A 24879-nucleotide genomic window follows, 5' to 3' on the forward strand; every position below is an offset into this window, starting at 1 on the left:
AGGAAGCACCAGATACATATGCACCACACAAATCTCATTTGATTTGTGTGAGGGCTGGGATACTGCTTAGGTGCCCAAACTGAAGCAGTGGTTTTCTTAGGGGGCCACACCCGAGGCTTTTGACCTAAATGTCTGATCCACAAGGCAGTGAAACATCGTGAGGAGATGTAGTCCCAAGGTAGCCCAGGTGCCCAAACTAAAACATATGAGAGCATTTCGAGAGGGAGAGCGAACTCTCCCCACTCTCGGCCGTACCAGGGCATTTGGGGGCACATGGGCTTCAGCACCAATTTTTCTTCGATGCTCCAATAATCGGGTGGAGTGAAATACCATATTTATAGATAACAAAGTGCATGATTAAAATGAGACATACATTCGAAATTACTACAGCTTTTAAAACGTCATATGGAAATTGTCAAGGACGAATTCCTAGATATTTAGAAGCCTTAGCTATTCACAGACTTAAACCCAATTTATGTATACAAAAACATGATTTCGTATGCTTGAATCTGCTCTGATATTCTTTGAGCTATTTAATGATACACTAGGATAGTGTCATATTTTGCGATGCACTTTGATTTCCTCAGCGTATGTCTTATCAACTTCCAACATCTTTTCCTAATTTCCTCCTCAGTTGGAAGTTGGTTTGTTCTCTACCACAGTAGGTTGTTGCTGATGCCATCCGACCAACCGACATTCAGTATTCTACGTAGACAATTGTCTACAAATACTTTTACTTTTTTTATGATGATTGTAGTAGTTCTGCAAGTTTTAGCTCCGTACAAAAGAACTGTCTTGACATTTGTATTGGAGATTGTGACTTTGATGTTGGCTTGCTGACAGTTGTTTTGAGTTTCATATGTCCTTCATCTGTAGGAATGATGTCCTTGCCTTGTCAATCCTTGCATTTACGTCTACATGATATCTTCCTTTTTCATCGATAGTGAAAGCTTCCACATATTCTAGAGTTTCTTCATCAAGTGTGATTGAGTTGGTGTTTATTTCAGGCTTCTATTTTTTTGTCTACATTTATAGTGAGGCCAGTAGGAGTGAGGATTCCTAACTTAGTGCATGTAATTCCGTGTAGTTGCTGACTCATTTATTTACATTCTTCTGTTCTATTATGTAATACATTTTTTTGTTATTTTCAAATTAGACGTTTACCATCAATTATAAAATGCCTTCATAAACATGTCTACACAATGGTACATAATTCACCGATAATTCAATGGACAAAACATCTTCGTTCTGGTTTACAAATGTGGATAGATTTTGTCCATGAACTCAGTAGACAAACCGATCGATTAAATTCCACTTGTCCTACTGGTAATCAATTAGCAAAATTTAATAAACATAAATTAAATAAAACAAAGTGTAAATCAATATCAAGCAAAAGAAATCATCCAAGTAACAATGAGGAAGATGAGGAAGAAGATGAAGAATTGAACAAAACTCGTCAATGGTATCAAGAATTTACAGCTTTACAACAACGTAAACGTCTAGCATTATCGGATTGGCTAAAAGTTGCAACTTTTAAACATTCATCTACTGTCATTAATCAGTATGTTTGTTTATTCAATGCCTCATGTGAAGTACATTTTTCATTGACATTTTCTTATTTATTGATTTCGAACGCTCATCTGTTTCACGTCATCTGTCTACCTTCATGAATTTAAGCTTCTCATTAGGTTTACATTGCCTCAATAGAATTAAATCACACTATTCAAGTCAGTCCGGGTAATTTCAAATAACCTTGAAACTGTTTTGGCCTTTTTCAGCCAATCAGAATGCAGTAAATGTAATTAGATGACTTGTTATTCTGGGAACGGAATTCTAAGTCATTACTCTAAATCTTGATGCTCAAGATGGAATCCTAACCTTAAAAACCCATTTTTTTTTAAAATAAACAGCTAATGATATTTTCTTAAATGAGATTATATCAATACAAATTAGTCTAGTGCAATCAATCATATGTAGCGTGACCATGAGACAACTTGCCGTATCCTAAGTGACACATCCTTATAGTTCAACTGAACCTATCGTATATAGCTTCTGCCAGGGAAGTCCTACTCACTGCCTTCTCGTGGCACTACTGTTGCTTACGGAATTCAGTGGGCGAAAAGCGAATGTCCGGCGCTTTAACCGGGTTGGTAGATACGGAAAGTCCACCTAGGGGAGTTGGAAAACCCTGGTTCCAAACCATTGGTGCACATGGGCTCCAGTATCCTGAGGGAACAAGTGGCGTACGAATCAATCGTTGGTCACCGGCTACCATGGGACTACATCTCCTTAAGATGCTCCACTGCTTTGTGAATCAGATCTTCAGGTCAGAGGCTCCGTGTGTGGCCCTCTAAGAAAACCACCTGCTTCAGTTTGGGCACCTAGGCAGTATCCCAGCCCTCACACAAATCAAATGAGATTTGTGTGGTGCATATGTATCTGGTGCTTCCTTGTACCAATATTTATGTTCAAATAAATAATAACCTATCGTTAAAACAAGTACTTAATATCATTAGGAATTTTCAAGAAATCTTTTTGGGAAGTGAGTAAAAACTGCACATAGAATAAGCATTATTATTTCACCAGCGTCATCAGAATCCAGGATGAAGAGATGTTACCGTTAATAACGGTGACAATACTAATCTTTGATTTTCTTTTTTTTCAACAGATCACTTGATATTTCTGATCCAACAACAAAGTTAACTGAATCAATTGATTCTACTGAATTAATTAATGATGGGAATGAAGTTGAAATCCTGTCAGATAATAATGATGACGATCATTTATTCGAGGAATTAAATCTACCCAATCTTGGTTTATCATATCGTAGAGGTCAACGACAAACACAAACTGGTCATATGAGTCGTTTTCTTGTTCAACTACATGGTGATCCATGGAGTTATGTTAATCAGTTTATTGGTCGAAATCTTGATGTTATCAAGTAAGCTTCTATATAACATGTTGAATATCTTTTATGTATATTACTTTAACAGTCATATTATATGCTTATTAAATAATAGTTGTAATCTTATTCATCGGAAGCTTCTTTTAACATAGAAGGATCTTATGGGATATTTTTAGGGTTGTTCTAAATAATTTTCCAATCGAATTACACTTGATGGAGAAGCTTTGGAGGATGTGAAAACCTTTATATATCTGGGCAGCACCATCGATGAACATGGTGGATCTGATGCAGATAGATGTAAAGGCGAGGATCGGCATAGCAATAGCAGCATGTTTACTACTGAAGAACATCTGGAACTCAAAACAATTCTCAATCAACATCAAGATCAGAATTTTCAAAACAAATGTCAAGACAGTTCTACTATATATGGGGCAGAAACCTAGAAATCTACGAAAGCCATCATCCAGAAGATACAGGTGTTTATCAACAGTTGTCTACGCAAGATACTTCGGATCCGTTGGCCAGACTATCAGCAACAAGCTACTGTGGGAGAGAACAAACTAGATTCCAGTGGAGGAAGAAATCAGGAAGAAGCGCTGGAAGTGGATAGGACGCACGTTGAGGAAGTCACCCAATTGCGACTTAAGGCAAGCCCTCACATGAAATCGTCAAGGTCAAAGAAGAAGAGGAAAACCAAAGAACACATTACTCCGAGAAATGGAGACAGACATGAGAAGAATGAACAAAAACTGGATAGAACTAGAAATGGAGTCCCTGGACTGAGTGAGTTGGAGAATGCTGGTCGGCAGCCTATGCTCCATTGGGAGTAACAGGCCTAAGTAAGTAAGTAAGTCTAAATGATTTTACTGTATAACCTCCTACATCCTCAGAAGCAGTAATGATCGTTTATTTACTTATTATTTTGTTTACTTATCTTCCTTTTTTGCATGCTGTAATATGTTCATATATAAAAATTGTATATTTTTTAAATAATTCACTGATCAGAGGAGATAAATGGTCAATAAAGTTTCTTATCACACTTCAAATCCACTTACGAATATACAAAATCTGTTCTCTGAACACACACTTTTCGTTACACACCACGTTTCACACGCACTATCGCAAATGCCATTGCCATTGGCCATTACGCCTGTTACTCCCAATGGAGCATAGGCCGCCGACCAGCATTCTCCAACCTACTCTGTCCTGGGCCTTCTTTTCTAGTTCTATCCATTTTTTGTTCATTCTTCTCATGTCTGTCTCTGTTTCTCGGCGTAATGTGTTCTTCGGTCTTCCTCTTCTCCTTTGGCCTTCAGGATTCCAAATACTTTAATGTTGTTGATATCATTAGATGATCTTCTTAGTGTACTGTTAATCGGAGAACCATGTATCTATTTGTATTCGATAATTTTAATGTTTGATTATGTTTCCTCTAAAAAGATAGGGTCAGATCGCCGAGTAAAACATTGGATTTCCTAAAAATTCAATCTATAAGATTTTCTAAATACATTCTTCTTCCTTAATGTATTACTATTTCTGTTTTATTGTTTTTCTAGTACTGATTCTGAGGATTACTTCATACATTGTGTATGTAATCGATTATCACGATTAATTTCTTTACGTGCCAGTCTACCATCTGTTCCTGGACCTGGTGATGGAGATGTTGATACAAGTGTTGCAATTTTAAGTGAAATCGGTGGACCGAATAATTTATCTCGATTAATTGGAATAATGAGTGATTTATTAAATCAATGTAGTTCAGAGTTCAAAGTTTGTTGTGAATTCACTGGGATTAGTAAGAAAATAAGTCGATTGGTTATGGAATATGCGAATAGTTTAAATGTATCAATGATAACATCCAACGATAAACAACCGGTTGATGATGGTAATGAACAAATTATCCAGTACTGTACATGTTATCCTTTGGATTTGGATAAGTTAAAACGGATTCGTGTAAGTATATATATGTGTGTTTTACTTATTATTTTGGTCTAAGTATTTTCATCTTTTTTTGGGGGGGGGCATGGAAGTCCTTCGTGATTATTATGATTATTAAATGAAATTGATTGGTTACTGAGCAGTGACTAAGGTCATGTTTACCTAGCCTTTAAGCAACAATTTAGTTCTGTCAACTAAGCTTGACTATGTGGACTAACCTAATTGACTTGACATTGCATGCACTATGTAGACATGTTAAGTGATTGAAGGTGTTCACTACAATACCCTGCACCTAAGTTTTTTTTCTATTGTTACTCGTTAATATGGCGATCTTGAAGGGATTGGTGCTCGTCACGGGATTCGAACTCATGCCACCCAGTTTGACTGTCTAAAATCTTACCACTCATCTATTCAGGTCACGAATAACATTTAGCTGTCATTCTACTGATGTGGAATTCATTTTATCGAACTTTAATCATTTTACTATACAAATAAGTCGCAATTTTTCACAGTTCCGTGCATGAACGGAACACCTGGTCATAAGTGATGTTACTGTAACTGACATCGATGCATTGTGTAAACTATTTCTCGTTCATTATTTACTTTTTTTATCTTATCAAATTTAGTATTTGAATTCATGAGTTGATCTAAGCTAGAGCGTTACTGAAAAGCTGGAAGCATTGAACAGCCGTTTCGTCCTAGTATAGGACTCTTCAGTAGTGCGCATCGACGACCCCGCACACGGATACCCACTACTGATGAGTCCCATACTAGGACGAAACGGCCGTCCAATGCTTCCAGTTTTTCTGTGACGCTACAATCTCCACAGATCTCCATTCTGATAATTATCAAATGTAATTTATTAATGTGTTATACATATATTTTTTGTTGTTGTTAGATATCAACTCAAAATTTAGATCAAATTATCCGTGAACATTTGTATCAATGGAATGTATTTTGGATTGTTTTTCAAAAACAAACAATTAATGAACCATTTAATATATCCAAATTATCTTGTCTATTCGGTTCAGAAGGTTGGACATGGTTAACTAACAATCCAGAATTATTATCAACATATACACTAGAAAATTCGAAACAATTAGTTGAAATCACTGAATCTTATATGGAATCATTAAAATTAGCTTTCATTAATGTATTGACATGTACTACACACTTGCTTGGATTGAATACATTTTTATGGAATAATGCTGTGCATGAAGCTTATGAAAAACTATCTTCATCAATGAAACATTTACAAGAAATTTTAAATTCTTTACTGAATGCATATAAGACTTGTAATCGTGTTGTGTTGTTCGCTTCTGTGTTCGAGTCTGTACAACAGCAGATTAATGTTGAATGGAATAAAATTCATTGTGAATTAAGCATCATATCTTATGATGGGATCCATAACGATAGTGATTTAACAAACTTTCATACTACTAATCTTACTACTGATAACAATTTAAGTAGTATAAATAGCATTACATATAAATCAGATATGAAATTTGAACAATTAACTAATCGTTTAGTGCATTCCATGCTTAAAGCTATTGAAATTCTGTATGATTCAGATCAAATCAATGATAATACTGATAATAAATCGGATCAGTTAAGTTTATTGCATCATTATTCAACGATGATTTCAAAAGTATTAACTTCAACATTACCTCAAATTAACAAATACTTGATAAATATCCGTTCAATGTTACAAGAACGACAATCTACATTGTTAAAGAATGAATATGAAATGGTTTTCCAATCAAGACTGATCATCATTCAATGTATATACCCATTAATGGATGGTTTATCAAAAGCATTATGTATACGTTGTATACAATTTTGGCATTTATTAGATATATGGTTTAAACTTGGTGAATTTGCAATGCAAATAACTGGACGTATAATTACGGAAGGATTTTGTCGTCCAGCCAACTTGGCTAGAGATAATCAATTAACAGGTGATGAAAATAGTAGCTCATCAAGTTCCTCGAAAGCAGACAATGAACAATCGGTAGATAGAGGTGGTGAATCAGGCGGTACAAGTTTAACATCGAATACAAATGATGCGGTAAATGCTAAAGATATTACTAATGAATTGGAATGTCAAGAACAAATCGAAGGTTTGTTGAATGATCGTAAACAACAAAGAGACGATAACGATTTGAATAAAAATAGAAATGAAGAAGATAACAATACAAATGGTATTGAAATGCCAGATGATGATTTTGATGGACAATATGATGATCCAGATTTGGAAAATTGTGATCTTGACAATGATGATTCAGAACAATTGGAACAAGAGAATTTTGATGATAAAATGGATGAAACAGATGGGCATAATAATGACGATTTAGCTAAAGAAATGTGGGCGTCGGATGATGAGGAAACTGATAAGGATGATAATAATAAACCGAAACGTGATTCTGATGGGAATAAAGAAAATGATAAAACCGGAGGTGTTGAAGATGATAAACCACGTAATAACAGAAATAAGAAAGCCGACCACGATTCTGGTAATATTCAAGAGCAAAAAAGTAAACAGCATCCAGAATCTACGGAAGATGATGATGGTGACAATGACGAAGATCATTCTGACAAACTTGATGAACTTGAGAATAAATCACCGAAACGCAAGAAACCAAAGCATGCAAATGAGACTCCCGGCAATCGAACTACTGTGGCAAATGAAGATATAATGCAAGATGAAATGGATAATGAATCCGATCAACCTACTGATAATAAATCAGAATCAACTCAAACAAAACCGAGTGATGATCATGAAACCTCGGATGTTGATGAACGTGATCAAGGTTTACCTGTAGATATTGATGCTGACCAAATGAATAATGAAGAAGATATGACAGAAAGAGATGTTGAAGATTTGCCAGGTGATTTATTCGATAATCAAATGGATTTTGACGCTGACAATGATGGCGAAGAAATCGGTAAAATACTTTCCTTTTAGTTAATGTGTAAATAAGTTTTATTGTTCAGATTATGAGTACTAAGTCTTAGTACTCGTAACTACACACGAGACTGACTAAGCCTTAGATCACTAAATCACAATACTTGGTCATCTGTGATATCCTTGAACTAAGTCGATTTCGCGGTAACGAACGAAAGGCCAATGACACAATGACACGATAAGCTAATCTAATCTGTTGTCCCAGGCCCCGCTAACTAGATGAAGAAGTCCAAGACAAAGTAGAGGAATATATATTCCGAAACCAGCCGAGTACAAGCGAGTCATATGAGGAAAAACTCAAGCGTATATATACAGCAACAAATTGTCCTTGGGCATCATTATAAAATAGCACACTCAAAGAAACAATGGACCAATAGCGTTTAAGTTAGTTTACAAGTGGGAAATATGACGTGAAGGTAAAAAGAGCGCTTTTGGCGTGAAAACAGCTAGATTCAAATTTTCAAAATAAAATTACAAAATTAAGCCATTTATCAAGTAAGTTCTGGGGATTTGACATCCCCAACAATGTGATAAACTTGACTCATATATCCGACCAATAATCAAGAAACAGATATAGACGAAAATGAGGAGATATATATTAGCACACAATTCAAAGCAGTAAACTAGTTGGCTACATTCGAATCGCTTTTCACATATAAGTGCTAAATGTCACTACCTGGTTGCTTGAACTATATTAAAACCTGTTTATGGATTTCCAAAAAGGCATCTCTTCTCATTCCTCTGTGTGTTTTAGATGATCCATCATCTGGTCAATTAGATGGAGAGAAAGATAACGAAGAGGAATCTGCAATAAATGAGAATGAAATCAATGAAAATAACAAAATTGAAACTATGGATACTGGTTAGTTGTATGCAAACAATCATTTTTTACATAGATTTGTACTTCTCCATTTTATATGTTTTCCTAAAAATGATGCCGACCTCACAGGAACCATTATTTCCTTCATGGTCGGTAATATCAGTACCAATCAGATATTAAGCGATAGGATTCTACATATCTAATCTACTGTTTAATTCATCATAAATCAGTTTATTCTTGAGTTGATATTCTGTAAGGACATCCATAAATTATTATTTCTAAAGGAATATGTACATCCTAATAGGAAAGTCTCGATCTAACCATTCAGGCATGAGCATTTTGTCCCTCTTGAGACTCGTCACCTAAATCTCTGTCGATCCCAACTAAGATTTACCAGAATATAGTCCAGAGTATCAACAAGGGGATAATTCAAATATTCTTATAATGTGGCCATCATATCCGTCGAAGAAACTAATGGTTATTCAAGCTATATAGGTCTATGGATAATTTGTTGGCTTTTGAAGTTCAGTGTATCGGGTTCAAGTTCCCAGAGTGCTGCACATAAACACTGACCCAGGTACATTTGGCTGATGAGTCATAAGTAGAATGAAACGCACATTAGAAATTTTACTGCCATCCACAATCCATTTATTTTATCAAATGTACATACTTTTTGAAGAAATTAAGTCAATATTATATAGTTCAGATCATGAGTCAATAGAAGCTAGACCACCATGGAAAACCGTTTCGTCCCATTGTGGGATGTGTACTGCTGAGGAGTTCCACAATAGGACGAAACGATCGTCCAGTACTTCCAGTTTTTCCATGGTGATCTAGCTTCTATTAACTCATTATCTCAACTATATAAAATTACTAAAATCTCCACAAAACCCCCTTCTGATAAGTCAATATTAACCAAAATATCATCCACACAAAACATATACGAAGTACCTATACAACAGTTTTGATGGCAAGAGTATAACTTTTGAACCAAAGTGACCTTGAAAAGCTTCAACTAATTACTAAAGTCAATACAGAATTATGAGTTAGTGTGAGGAACTAGAATAGAGTTAGAAGCTAGGGTTCAAGTTTTCATCACGAACTGACATATGCATGAATCGATGAGTCACTTTCCTAAATCTGATTGATCCGTCTATGAGGTAATGGTTCAATTATTCCTCGCATTTTATATTTCGTTCTTTATTTATTTCTTTATCATCAGATGAACAAAACACAGAAATTCCTGAAAATGTTGAAGTATTTCCTTATCACGGAGCTGGTACAAGTGATTTGGATGACAATAATAATAAATCTAATGTAAGTTCTTTTAATGTCGGATATCATATATAGTTTAAAACAATCTTTTTTTTCAGAATAGCATGGGTATTGAAATATTTGAAAAGTAGCATGTCAGTAGAGCAGCTGTCATTATGTTTTTGGCGGTGGGATCCAAGACCCACCTGTAGTTAGATATACCTTATCTTGATGTTTATTTATTGTCTTCCACTGGTTTGCTCCCACAATGTGTTACTAGAGGGGGGCACTAGATTGTTCTATCTTACGGTTAGCTCACTCCCTATAAACACACTAAGTTATAATCATATGATCGATGTATGATTTTACGTGATGATCATTGTATCTCATTGATGTTACCACTATTCCTGATATAAAGTTACACTTCATTATTCATGATTCCTTGATAGAAACTTTGAATTTATTTAAAACAATCTATTCAATCAGCATGTTGTTAGGAAACGGGTACTAAGTAAGGATGGCAAATCAATTGATGAAGTAGTGAAACCTCATCAATTGAGATGGCTGGGACACGTGTTACGTATGCCCAACCACCGACTTGCAATGTATTATGGTGTAGGAGTAGGCTGGAAGAAAGCTAGGGTCGGCCAGACCAAAATGTGGCACAACTCCATGAAGTCACTGACAAGTGGACTGAGTCATGTTGGTAGGTGTAGACTACCTGGTTGAGATCCACGAGATGATAGCAACCGATGGTTAGGGACCTTGAATGGCATGGATCAAAACCATTTGCAATGGCGAAGGTGCATCCACTCTTTGTGTTCTACCAAATTCTAATCTTCTGAATTCTTCATGTTTCTCTTTTCAAATCTATTTCACTGGATTATACTCTTTGAATAACATCTTCAAACCCTAATCTTTCGGTTTACTGCTTATACTGTTACTACTTCTACCACTATGGGATTTGAATCGACAACGGCATCTCTGCGCCAATGTGGTATGGTAACTCGAACTGATGTACGTACGCACGAAGTTCTACGTTGTGACCGACTGACTGGCTGATTCAATCAGCATCATTCTGTATTTTCAATTTTATAAACAGTTAACTGTTAAATTGACAGTAATATTCTCATACACATTAGATTTTCGGTTTGACTTATTTAAAAATAATTTGAATTTTAGGCTTTCGGGGGAGATGAGCACAATCCTCAAGAGGATGATAAAACAGTAAGCTTATACACTTTGTTGTTTCGTTAATCTTTTTTGTTAATTTTTTTCATAATATCGCAGTTTTCCAACAATTGACTTGTACTTCTACTAGGACCGACTTTCTGTAGGTTTACTCAATCAATTTGTTACTACATTGACCGACTTTTAAAAGAACTACAAGCTTCTAGAATACAGTTAGAGTTAAATTATATGGAAAGGGCAGATAAGAAGCCAGTCGTTAAAATAGTACAATGCGCATTCCGCATACAGGTTTTCAGTCTCAATGTTAAGCTCTAAAGATTTGATTCAGTTAGTAGATCCAGAACTATTCGTAAAACAACTGTGCATGATACTGGGAATAAACAACTGTTTCTTGGTCGTCTCTTCGTTTATTATCAGTAATCGACGGGACCAAGTTTCAGTAAATGACCTAATAAGAAAGAAACTTCCACAGTATTGGTAACCGAGCTTCCGTAACCATCTCATACCTCTTAAACCACTCAAGGACTAGCCTTTACATAAATATCCTTCTTGTCATGCTTAACACAGACATAGATTGCATTATTTTTCAAATTTCTACGAACATATTGCGCTGCCATTTTAATGGGTCATAAGTTTGCCAGGTACTTTGACATGAGACACAATCTAAGTATAATAGCCAATAATACTACACGGTAACCAGAGCTGAAGTTGATCGGAGTTCGGACCTGGAACTCAGTGGACGAAAGTCGAACCATTAAGTTACCGTTCCACTTTTACTCTGGAACAATAAACAACTTTAGTTAGCCAGCAATTTTCCTGTGTAGATGTAAGCTAACCTACTTATATTTCACAATTTCGAATACTTTATGATAATCAACATGGCTAATCTCACTTGTTTGTTTTTTGTATGTGTTAATCAACTGACTTATGAAAGGAAACCAATAATGTCGATCATGATGATACTGATGTTAATTCTTCCAATCAAACTTCTACACAACATAGCAATCAAGGAAATGTTTCAGGTGAAAAATATACTACATCCACTAGTCAGTCAGATACTTCCGGAGCCAATGCAGAACAGCAACAACAGTGTCAGCAAGACGTTAAAAGAAATCAAACACACTCTGGTCCAAAACCAACATCAGACAATCGAAGCTTATCAAACAAACAAAATGCTCTATCTAAGGTTAGTTTTGACAATTCGTTTAGCTAAGATCAATGTATGATGTAAACTATGACATTTAACAATCTCCACAAATCCACTATAATGATAATGTGCGTATTAGTGCATAATTTCTGGTAATCCTTCCAGGAGTTCTAGCGAGAAATCATGATCAATGGAGTTCACCTAAGTTGGGTATGATGTTGTTACTCACCAATGTCATTGGAAGATGGTTGTGCAATATCGCGATTGGATTAAAGTTAAGAAATTTAAACCATTCCTTATCAACTCAATGATGTGAAAGTTAAATGTTCGTTTCGGCACCCGAAAGTTCGGAGTTCGATCTCCGATGGGATGGTAAATGCACAACAATGTATGAACTCCTATGACAGAACAGAAAAGCTGTTCTTTGCTTCCTAGTTTTCAACGATTATTTAATTGAAATCATTTCGTGAAGTCAATTATGAAATTTTCGTTCTATTTATTTTTATTGCTTTGTTATTTTCAATTACTTTTGAGATCCTCGTGTGGTTGAATAACAATACATTCGTCTTAATGATGAGAGACATTGTATTCTCTCGAGTATCCCTTATAATTTATACAGTCCTCAACATGAAAATTATGAAACTAAAAAATCGTATTTAAATAGTAATCTAACAGCTAGACAACACTACCTCCGTCTGAAGCGATAGATCCCCGAGTATCGAGTCCTTTATTGCGAACACTGATGCAGGAATACGTGGTCGAACGAAACACTGTCCCTGAAATACCCTTCTAGCGTTATTTTTGATTTTAAGAAAGTGCCGATATCCACTTAATCAACTGTACTATTGTAATAAATGAGAACACAGATGGGGACAACCGAGTACATAATTACAGAATCTCTTGGTGAAATACGAGAACTATGCACTGAATACCTTGTTTGCAAATTTTCATCATTTGTTTTTCACATTCTGTATGACTCTTCCAGTCCACAATCGCTTTCTATTTTATCTTCTATTCACTTCAGCTCAATTTTCTTTGCCTTCTGGTACCAGGTTTTCGACTTCCGGTTGGTTTTACATACTAGTTATGTCAACAGAAATAAAAAATAACTCATATTTTGTTTTGTTTGCATCGTCTTTGTAGGCTGAAACCATAGAAATAGACTTGGAACATTGTTCAGAAAAGCAACAATCGCCGTTGCCTAATCAAAACTCAGAACTATTTCAACATTTACCAAATTCAGAAGACTTAAATGCTCACAATGAAGATGATTATCCGTGTGTTCGTGATTCTGCTACATTAGATCAAGCTGAACAGCAATTATTAGGCAACAGTGATCCAATGAAGAAATCTAATGATAATGATCGAGAGGAGAAAGATATTGGATTAGAAAATGACAATGACAATAACATTGATGACGACGGAAAATTACCCATATCTGAATTAGAGGTATACTACTATTGTGTGCTTGGTTCATTTTTATTGGTTGTTTAAATTTTACCATTGATGCTACGGGTTGCATTTGATCAGTTTCTGTTGGTATATGTGCATCCTGTATGAATTATCTCGTTATTGTCATTAAATCCTGATATAATCATTAACACTGAGATACAGGTGTAAAACAAAACATTCAGTAGAAAAGAAATTATGGTGTTTCCATAGTATGTATGCATGTCATTCGATCATGTATTTGTATCTTTCCATGTGTTCCGCAATCCGAACTATCTTCTCGTCTGGTCACCAAGTATTCTGCCTACGCCGTGCTTTCGATGTACCGAAACTCTGCACTCCAAGACTTTGACAAGTTTGAGGCCACCTTCAGCTACATACTACCTACAAGTAATCTTGTGATTAGCGTCTCCACAGGTGTATCCAACTGATAAGTCCCGAACAATGTGGAGCAAGCGTCCTGAATCGCACTGCTGGCTACCATCCGACTTTGCTTGAAGTGTTTATTTTGTTGTTATTACAAGTTTTTAAAGAAGAAGAAGAGAAACAGATATTGCTTCCTGGCGCTGGTGTGAATCCAAAAAGGATATTCCGTAAAGGAGATAGTATGATAAAAATGCATAGTTACAGTAGAATACTCGTTACCAGTAATACTACATAATAGTCGGAACATATCGCAAATTGATTGGTTTTGTAAATATTGATATATCGGACTTCAATTTAGTTCTATAATAGTTAACGCACTCATCAAGATACCTCAAAGTTAAGGATTTGATTTTTCAGGCGTTGTTGTCGCTACACGTCTCTTAGAGGAGCCTCATACTGGAATGAAACAGCTCAATGGTTAATTTAAAACATGCAAACTTGATTTTAGTAATATAAGTTTTAATGTGTTTATTTTTTGCATGATTATATAAATCTTTTCTATAGAAGACTGATGCCTCCACAAATGTATTACCTCAACAAAATAAACATGTAAAACCTTTAATGAAAGGAAATCAAGTACCCGGTGGTCATGAAACAGTTGAATCAGATCCAACAAAAGAATTTGTCCCAACTTTAAGCGCACAAAGACCACCTGAATCAATCAGTTGTACAAGAGTAAGTTATTGTAGTCGTTTATCAATTGAATTGTTTTTTTTGTTGATTGCCTACTCCTACTTTTATTAAACGGTTGAAAGTGTTCTACAGGAAACTGTAGCACTCAGTTTCTTGCTAATCGACACTTGTCAGTGACGTGTACTTCTAATCTGAAGAAGATTCTTAGGTTCGAACCCTCCATCGTACATGCTCAACCTTAGAGTTTAGGTTGTTACTATTAAGCTATTTTGGCCACGATTGACATGTTGGATGACAAACTTATCATTTCCATTTCGCACTGTGTAATTCTTGCAAAATTTACGAGAAATGACTTATCTGTAATCACTGACAGTTGTTGGTTATTAACGGTTCATTCAAAGTTTACCTATGTATAGTGCAGTTTAGTCTTATACAGTGCGTAATATAGAATGAATTTCCTGAAAATCGAGTTGATGATGAGTTTGTTCACTGAGGATTTTTTGTTTTTTTACAAAGATGAAAAATTTCGAAATAAACTGATTACTGATATTGACTCTTCAACACTGCCTAGTGTACATGTATCTCTATTACTCTTGTATTTTTCCCTTCATCTCAGTGTTTACTCTTTATCAAGGCTTTAACATCATGATCGAGTGATACCTTAAAATATGACGAACTAATAATTCAAAATTATCTGTAAAAACGGTACTATAATTATGAAATTACATGAAATATAATTTAAGCATCAACTTGTGAGGTGTCTACTGAGTTCGTATACAATCAGTGAACAGTGCTTTATAAACAGTACATAGGATTATAAACAAAGATGGATAGTCGCTAACAGTGTAATCCAGGACGCGCGTTTCGTCCTATTTCGGACTCGTCAGCTGGATGTATCTAGTACATAGGATAAGACATATGACAGATGATAGCTCTGCCGAAATTAAAAGGGCAAGCAACCTCAAAATGTATAAAAAAACATTGAAATATGAAAACTGTTACAATAAAACAAACTTTTAACCGGTACCTTTGATCTGAAAACATCTAATGGAAACAATTTATGGGTTTAAATAAATAAGTAATAAGATGACACAATTGTAATAATAGATAAACGGAATATTGTCAGATTATGCGAATCAGTCAGTCACAACGTAGAACTTCGTACGTACGTACATCAGTTCAAGTTGCCATACCACATTAGCACAGAGATACAGTTGTCTATTCAAATCCCATAGTAGTAGAAGTAGTAAGACTATAATCACTAATCGGAAAGATCAGGGGCTGAAGATGTTATCGAAGGAGTATAATCCAGTGAAATAAATTTGGAAAGAGGGAAAAAAAAGATAGAGACATGAAGAATTCAGAAGAATAGAATTTGGCAGAACACGAAGAGTGGATGGACCTGCGCCATTGCAAACGATTTTGAGCCATGTCATTCAAGGTCTCTAACCATCGATTGCTATCATCTCGCGAATCCCAACCATTTAGTCTACACCTACCAACATGACTCAGTCCAGTTGTCGGTGACTTCATGGATTTGTGCCACGTTTTGGTCTGACCGCCCCTAGATTTCTTCTAACTTACTCCTACACCATAAAACATTGAACTTTGGGGCATTCGGTGGTTGAGCATACGTAACACGTGTCCCAACCATCTCAACTGATGAAGTTTCACTACTTCACCAATCGACTTGCCATCCTTACCTAGTACCCGTTTCCTAACAACTGCATTACTTACCCGGTGGTCCCAGGATATACGAGCAATGCTTCGAAGACACCTATGACCTATACTTTCTACTCCACAGAAATATCTTTTTACTCATTGAATAAGCTGATTATTAACTAAACCCAGCAACATAGTGGATAGATCTTTGTCGTGTGAAACGACAAGGACTTAGCTAATATCTTAGTATTTATATTTTGTTGAAATGAATAAATCTAGAGCTGATGAGCTTCAAACAAGACTAAGATCGCGCATACTGAAACATAATACTCAAAACTGTGCTTTATCAGCATAATTTAAAGAATTCCTACAACATGTACAACAGTCAGTCAGTTAGTTAAAACGTAGAACTTCGTACGTACGTAAATCAGTTCGAGTTGCCATACCACATTATCACAGAGATCCAGTCATCGATTCAAATCCCATAGTGGTAGAAGTAGTAAGAGTATAAGCATTAATGCGAAAGATTAGGGTTTCATGATGTTATTGAAGGATTATAATAATAAGATAGAAACATGAAGAATTCAGAAGATTAGAATTTGGTAGAACACAAAGAGTGGATGGACCTTCACCATTGCAAACGATTTTGAGCCATGTCATTCAAGGTCTCTAACCATCGGTTGCTATCATCTCGCGAATCCCAACCATTTAGTCTACACCTACCAACATGACTCAGTCCAGTTGTCGGTGACTTCATGGATTTGTGCCACGTTTTGGTCTGACCGCCCCTAGCTTTCTTCCAACCTTATCCTACACAATAAAACATTGCGAATACTAAAACATACTGAATATTAGTAAGTAAATACATATAGGGTAATACACGTCGCGGAAGTGAAATGACGTAAAAAAAAATAAAGATTGAATGGAAACAAACTTAACAATCAGTATGTTTCAATTTAACATCTATCTGTTCTCTTTCTCTCTCTTTTATTTTATTTATTCCTTTTTAAAGGCTGAAAGTTTACTTCAATCCACTAATGTAAATCTATCTACAGAGATTCCAACAAATCTACAAATTATAGAGAATAAATTCTCAGAACATCATGAAATGTCTGATTGTCATTGTATGTCAACGATCGAATAGTTTAGCACGTCAATTATGTGAAACACTTCGTTTAGTTCTTGAACCAACTAAAGCTTCACGTTTACGTGGAGATTATCGAACAGGAAAACGTATCAATATGCGAAAGGTTAGTTGATCTAATAAATGTTATATTTCTATGAACTTCCATTTAGATATGATTAAAAATCAATCGTTTAAATTACTTCAGTTAGTTATATAATATACCCTTATGAGCCAGGGTAATCTTGCATTGGTTTTCAGGAGAACCAGACACCATCCAGACTTTCATGCGGCAATCCAAACAGTACAGCTTAATCCCGTTTAACAGGAGAGCCAGACACTGCCCAGGCTTAATCCAAGCGGTTCAGCTCAATCCCGCCCTATAGGAGAACCAGACGCTATATAGGCTTCAACGCTATAATCCGAACAGTACAGCACAATCCTGTGGCGCAACCACTCAGGTACCAAACACCCTGGTGGACCAGTCTAAATCACTACTCCATTTTAATTGACAAATGGTTAAATTTAGAAGGATTGCCCAGGATAAAGTTCGATGAAGAATCCTGGTGGGCAGTGTATGCTCTTATCCACGAAGGGAAACAGGCGTAATTAAATAAACATATTTAGAAAGAGTTAACTACAGTTAGAATAAGACATAAAACCAGTTCATAAACTGATTGATTATTTTTTTTCTTAATTATATAAAGATGTTCAATCTTTCGCTTTCAATCTAGGGAACATTCATAATCTTTGCTTAAAGACTATGGACAATATCAGTGAAAATAGATTTGGATGGTGTTAATGCATTGAGTTTTCATTCATCTTTCGTTAACTCAGTTATATATTACCACCACCACTAAATTAACTACTTCTATGAATATGGTATTCATCTTGTTGTACTAATGAGGTATGGCAACTTGGACCGATGCATATATGTTGCCTGGTCCTACGCTGTAGCTGACTGACTGAACTCAGTTATAAATTCTAATTAATGTAAAGAGTTGACTTGGTTATCTTTTTTTCGTAGGTTCTAGTATTAAAGTTTGTAGTCATAGGTTTGTCACCCTACATGTTGGTTCCTAGTCTCATGTACTTAGTGTCCATGGTCTCATTTAGAACTTGAACTTAAAGCTCTCTCAGGTTCTGAAGTGTATCTTATGTTTAATATATGGATTAGGTTTCCATACTCTGTGACTATTACCATTACCATACTTCAGTAAAATGTGTTTACGATTTGGAAAACGGTTTACATGCTTCAATAATGTAAACAGAAGACGTGAAGGGATTTCTTTTTGATAGTCGAATATTTAAAGTGAAGTGCGTCACTGACTTTTTCAATAATGTTATGGTTCATGAGTTTCCGTTGTTATTTCAAATGATTACTTTCCTGAAATTACCTGAATGAACTGTAGATGTATTGAATCTATCTAATCAACAGTTTCATCCAGGATGTGTTTTTCGTCTTATTTTGAATTCATTAGCTGGCTTTACGTTCCGTTTTCCAGTGTTGATGTTGAGTTCAATGTTTAAACTACTGAATTCAATAGCAGTGAATAGCACAATCCCTTTTGAAACGAAAGGTACTGGGTCTTAGTCCTAATATGAACATCAACATTTGTATACAGGTATATCTAATTAACAAAAACGAGATGCGTGTCTTGAAAACAACTGCCCCAGTCATAATTAGCCTATAATATGGCAATCCATTTGAGACGCACGTATACCAGCAACGACTGGTCAAACTTCATTCCTGAATATCAACAGAAATGATCCAGTCAGATTATTTTTAAGCTTAGAATCTTCAATTAAGAAATATATCTATATTTTCTTTATTACATTAAATTAAGAAACTGTTTGTAGAGTATGGCAAGCAAAGATGGATAGTGGCTAGCAATAGAATTCAGGACGTGCGTTTCGTCCTACTTGGGACTCATCAGCTGGATGTACCTGCATCTCAGAGTTGATATTCACACTGAGACTCGAACCCAGTACTTTTCACTTCAAACGCCATCGCGTTATCCACTCGGCCACTGAGTCCTGATAGCCACTTGCATGTAGAGTACTTTTTAAACTGTTTATTATTATTTTAAAACATAATAGATGGTAAATACCTCCATTTTAAAATGTTCCCAAAGAAGAAATCGACTTGTAAAGAGAAACCTTCTAGCTTTCTCTTGATAATTGTCATCATTTTGAGTACCATACAATTTGAGATGGGAATGATCATACATATCTTTCTATTCCTTTTTTCAAAACAAAATCTTCTTAGATTATTCCATATTTAGCTAGTCAATTTCGTAAAGATAAAATTTGGCTACGTCGTTCACAGCCTAGTCAACGTGAATATCGTATTTTAATTGCTGTAGACGATTCATCATCAATGTCTGAAAATCTTTGTAAACAAGTAAGTTATTAATGATGATTTGTTATGTCCTTCATCTGTCTACCCAATAAATATACAGGAGAGAACTTATGTCGATCTGCATTGAGGCCCTAACACGGTAGGTTAACTGGTTTAAACTTAAGGCTAGAAAGACGCGAGTTCGAATTAAGACTGACGGCCTTGGTCAGAAAGACGAAAAATATTCTATCACTTGATTGGTTGACAAGCGTACACGAGAGAAAAAACGAGTCAACTAGAATATTACTCGATCCATTCTAAATTCCCAATTTAAATTAGTGTAAAAAGATACATGAATAAATAGACGACTAACACGACCACAACGTACAAATAATTAGGAAAATACAATTATGTCCAAAGTGAGCATTAGGGCAGAAGAACAAAGTACAAAAGGTCACGTTTAAATTACAACAGCTTTGGAACACAAAAGGGTATGCCAGTGAATCATATACTGAACGGAAGCTTATAGATCATAGAATCATCAGAGTCAAAACTCATAAACTTTGAATTGAGTGAAATAACGACCCCCCCCCCAAAATAGCTTCCGTTGTTTGTCATGTTTCTTTGTTCACATCATAATTATATCCCTCTTGTTATCCCAATGAGTAGAAAATGTTTTGTAACCTCATTTAAGTCACTTCTTCAGAACACACAAATAAATAACCGAAATAATATTAACACAAGTCTAAACCCATCAATGTCACGTTATTTCTGCATAACATATCACTGTATGTGTTTGTGTGTATGAAAAATGTATCCATTTGTGATATGAAATAGTAAAGTTGAGATTGAGTGTGTGTTTGTGTAGATTGTGTTGAAGTACGAATAGAATGAGTTATTCTGATTGATAAAGTTTTAGATAAACAACTTACTTCTTGATATATATTCGGATCGTTTCTTTAGTGGTACACTTGGACGAAACCGAAAACTTATGGAGTGTTATTAAGAGAAACGAACCAAATATTATGTAATGAATATGGGTTTTAATTATGAACGAGATGATCTCAAGTGATGTTATAGGAATGAGAGTGCTTCTGGCATTGTAACAGGATATTTCTTGTTGCTACACCTGAAAAGTGAATTGCGTAAATGATGATCTTGGCAACGTGAGAGTGTAAATACATTACCACAACAGATCACTATTAAAGATTAGTCACATATATCCTTTTGGCGAGTAGTTTTTAACTTCATACTCCCCAGATTTTACTACCGACGATGTACCAACATACCTTTTATAACAGAACCTCAAGAAATAGGTGTTCTAGTCAATATAGCTCGGTTGAGTCACCATGATATACAAGGTAGGGCACTACATCAAGATAGTGGTTACTGTTAATTTCATATCGTCGTGCTTATTTGGTATGGTAACTTGGTTCAACACATATTTTTACCAGATTGATCAGATTGTTCTTATACTAAGCAAGTATAAACAAATATCTATCAGCCAACAATATTGTTATTTAATTCATCTATAGTTATACTTCCACTGTTTTTTCCCACATTCTAGATGACTTTTGAATCATTGACAACAGTAATCACTGCATTAAATCTTTTAGAAGTAGGTCGAATAGGTGTTTGCAGGTATGTTCTTAGTTGTATGCAATTTTTTTCAGTTATCTTGTTTGATATGAATCATTAGAGTCATGTAATTTATTCACCAAGCATATAGGTTTATATACATTGATTACTTTGACGTATACTGTTTCTGTGAAGGCTTAAAATACTGCTATCTGGCTGCTTTGATGAAGTTTCACCTTGTAGGCTATCGATTAACAATTGAGTGTCCTAACAGACCAAATCACTTATGTTTAGGATCATTCTGGATTAGCAATAATTAATTTAATGTATTGACTTTTAAAGAAGAACTCAAAGTTTTATCTTGATGTTTGTATATGAACTGATGAATGGAGAATAGCCTCACTTACTTATGCCCGTTAGCATTGTGGAGGATCATAGACCACTCACCAGCATTCTCCATCGAACTCTGTTCTGAGCCGTACTTTCCAATTGCTATTCATCCTTTTGATGTTTGCTTCCGATTCCCGATGCAGCGGGTTCTTTGGTCTTCCTCTTTTCCGTTTCCCTTCGGGATTCCAAGTTAGGGATCGCTTTGCGATGCAGTTTGGTAATTTCCTCAGTGTGTGTCCTATCCACTTCTAACATCTTTTCCTAATTTCTTCCTTAGTTGGAAGGTGGTTTGTTCTCTACCACAGTAGGCTGTTCCTGATGCTATCCGACCAACGGACATTGAGTATCTTACTTAGACAATTGTTTATAAATACTTGTACCTTTTTGATGATGGTTGTGGTAGTTCTGCAAGTTTCAGCTCCGTACAGTAGAACTGTCTTGATGTTTGTATTGGAGATTGTGACTTTGATATTGGCTTGCTGTCAGTTGTTTTGAGTTTCATATGTTATTCATGTGTAGGAATGCAGTCCTTGCTTTGCCTTAATGAAAATTAAATACTATATACGAAGATTATAACTACACAGAAAGCGTTGCCTTTAAATTCATTCAATATTGTTTGTTTGAATCTTCTCATCGATGTGTTAGGACTGCAACTGGTCAGTCTCTAATTGGCATATGTGCATCTTGTGCGTATTGCCTCGATATGGCCTTAATTCATAAGCATGGTAAGCAGAGATGGATAGTGGCTAGCAGTGGAACCCAGGACGCGCGTTTCGTCCTATTTGGGACTCGTCAGCTGGATGTACCTGCATCTCAGAGTTGATGTTCACTCTGGGACTCGAACCCAGTACTTTTCACTTCAAACGCCATCGCGTTATCCACTCGGCCACTGAGTCCTGATAGCCACTTGCTTGTGCAATGGGGTGAAGTTTAAATTCATTTAGTTTTGTTTGTTTTTATCTTCCCATTGATGTTTACAACTGCAACTGGTCAGTCCTGCATTCCACTACTAACCACTATCCATCTTTGCTTACCATGCTTGAAAATTGAATTTATGTTTTTAAAGACTCTATATAGAATTGATATTATAAAGTCACTGAATAACCGGTAATTGTATCAATATTTCTACAGCGACAAATGTTTATCACTCTATCTATTCAGTATAAATATTGTATGGAATAAATATGAGATTCACTGTCTTTCTATACGCATCCTGATTATGAGTGGAATATGGGAAAATCATGAAAAAAATGTATTATTAGTAGTTCGTGTTATATCTTGTGACCGAGTGGATTCCCATTTAATGTATGATGTGATAAAACCGCCGATCAGAGAGCAGCGAATTATCGATTGGAACAGTGACACACGAAAACCGTACGAGCAGTCTAGAGTGCTTGTCGATCCTGCTTCTGCCTAGCACAGCCAGTTAAGTCCAGAACACCAATAACAGCCTCTGTGGTATGAATCCTTGTATTTCAAACATACTGTGTTTATATACCAAACAGACAGACCGCGTCATACCAATAAAATAGAAAATAACATTTGTTCAAGAGTTGGCCGAATGTGGCTGTGAATGTGGGGAACAGTAATTAATAGAGTGGGTATAACTCAGGAATGGTAAATCGTACAATAATAGTCGAAGAGTCAAAATCAAGCTCATAATGAAAGGAACATAAATATAAGTAGTTTAATTATTTAGCAAATATACGATAAAATTGATATGTATAATATTGGTCCATAAATGGATTCCAAAGTTACCATTCACTATTGTTATCGGGATATAACAGTTCGAGAGCGAAATAAAGTCAATAAGGACTCCATTGGTAGAAAAATAGACTCCCTAAGTCAAAATTATGAAAGTGAATGTTAGAAACTTTACCGACTAGATTACTTTGGATTAAAGCATTTGATATTTGGAACAATATAGAATATGAAATGTCCATAAAATATGAATAAATTTCTTCATTTACACTTTATTATTTAATAGTTTCGGTGAATCAGTACGTGTACTTCATGATTTAAAAGATCCATGGGTAACAGATGCTGGTCCACGTGTATTAAGTCAATTCACTTTTGGACAACCGAAAACATCACTTGTTCAGGTATGCAATATGATTATTCAATTTCTTTTTCATCTAGCATATACCCTGTGTGGTTTAGTCTTGGTAGAAATGATATTGTTATTGAATTTCCCACTAAACACACGACTCTATCAAGAATCGAACCCAGGAAAAACAGGTTTCGTTCCCTGGTAGAGTCGCGTGCGCACACACCTGTAGAGTACCATACATACTAGAACCTTACAACGTTCCAGTACTCTTCCCAATAGTAACCCAAGTGAGGCTAATCTGTGACAAATACAGCTTACAAATTAAACCAATCTCCACAAAACCCCTTCAACAAAATTCTAATCACTGCCAACTTGTAATATCCATGAATTAATCGCTGATCTTGTCAGAATAACAATGAAAGCTCTACTACTACCAAAAAGCATCCACTTTAGGTGAATATTTTCTTCATCACTTCAAAATCCAATATATGTAATCTTGGAGATGGAGAAGATTTGTAACAATTTTGGTGCATGTTCGCTCTTCAAGTTAATCATGAAACTTTCGTTATTCTTATGAATGATATTATCAGCCCAAACTTTTACCTAAGGCATTGGTATTGTTATGAACAACGAAAGCTTCACGATTAAACCATCCATCGTACAGTTATCTTTTTCTATGTCATAACATACAAAATTAGTTTAGGGTGTAGTTATTTAATTAGTTTTATACTTTGTATTGGGATGAAGGAAGCATGAAGGGTGGGTGGCGTAATAGTTGAGTGGAGTTCAAAGACAAATAAGATCAAATGTGTGATAATTTTAGAGGTAATGAAGGAGTCATGGGATTAAAAACAATTAGGGTTGGTTACGTAATAATTGAATAGAATTTGGAGAATTCGTATAATTTAAGAGATCAGAAGGGGTTTTTGTGGATATTTCAATATTTTCATAGTTGAAATCATGAGTCAATTGGAGCCAGACCACCATAGAAAACCTGGAAGCACTGC

The 24879-nt window shown here is 35.5% G+C and overlaps 1 protein-coding gene and 1 non-coding gene across 2 annotated transcripts in view; one reads left to right on the forward strand and one right to left on the reverse strand.

Moving 5' to 3' along the window:
* Nucleotides 1-24879, forward strand: part of Smp_143660 (mdn1, midasin-related) — a gene marked incomplete at its 5' end in the record, with an annotated part of 55771 nt that overhangs the window by 27877 nt on the left and 3015 nt on the right. The window contains 15 exons of the mRNA XM_018797754.1: nucleotides 1391-1561; nucleotides 2669-2941; nucleotides 4462-4858; nucleotides 5742-7731; nucleotides 8563-8670; nucleotides 9851-9945; nucleotides 11065-11109; nucleotides 12008-12259; nucleotides 13364-13669; nucleotides 14600-14770; nucleotides 17403-17409; nucleotides 17540-17640; nucleotides 19783-19917; nucleotides 21422-21495; nucleotides 23810-23924. Of these exons, the coding sequence (XP_018652764.1) occupies nucleotides 1391-1561; nucleotides 2669-2941; nucleotides 4462-4858; nucleotides 5742-7731; nucleotides 8563-8670; nucleotides 9851-9945; nucleotides 11065-11109; nucleotides 12008-12259; nucleotides 13364-13669; nucleotides 14600-14770; nucleotides 17403-17409; nucleotides 17540-17640; nucleotides 19783-19917; nucleotides 21422-21495; nucleotides 23810-23924 (4240 nt within the window). The remainder of the gene's footprint in view (nucleotides 1-1390; nucleotides 1562-2668; nucleotides 2942-4461; nucleotides 4859-5741; nucleotides 7732-8562; nucleotides 8671-9850; nucleotides 9946-11064; nucleotides 11110-12007; nucleotides 12260-13363; nucleotides 13670-14599; nucleotides 14771-17402; nucleotides 17410-17539; nucleotides 17641-19782; nucleotides 19918-21421; nucleotides 21496-23809; nucleotides 23925-24879) is intronic.
* On the reverse strand, nucleotides 22649-22715 carry Smp_tRNA_00441_Gln_TTG.1.1. Its single transcript has one exon. It is a non-coding gene (tRNA).

This window comes from Schistosoma mansoni, chromosome 5 (assembly GCF_000237925.1).
Source record: "Schistosoma mansoni strain Puerto Rico chromosome 5, complete genome".
Taxonomy (NCBI): Eukaryota; Metazoa; Platyhelminthes; class Trematoda; order Strigeidida; family Schistosomatidae; genus Schistosoma; species Schistosoma mansoni.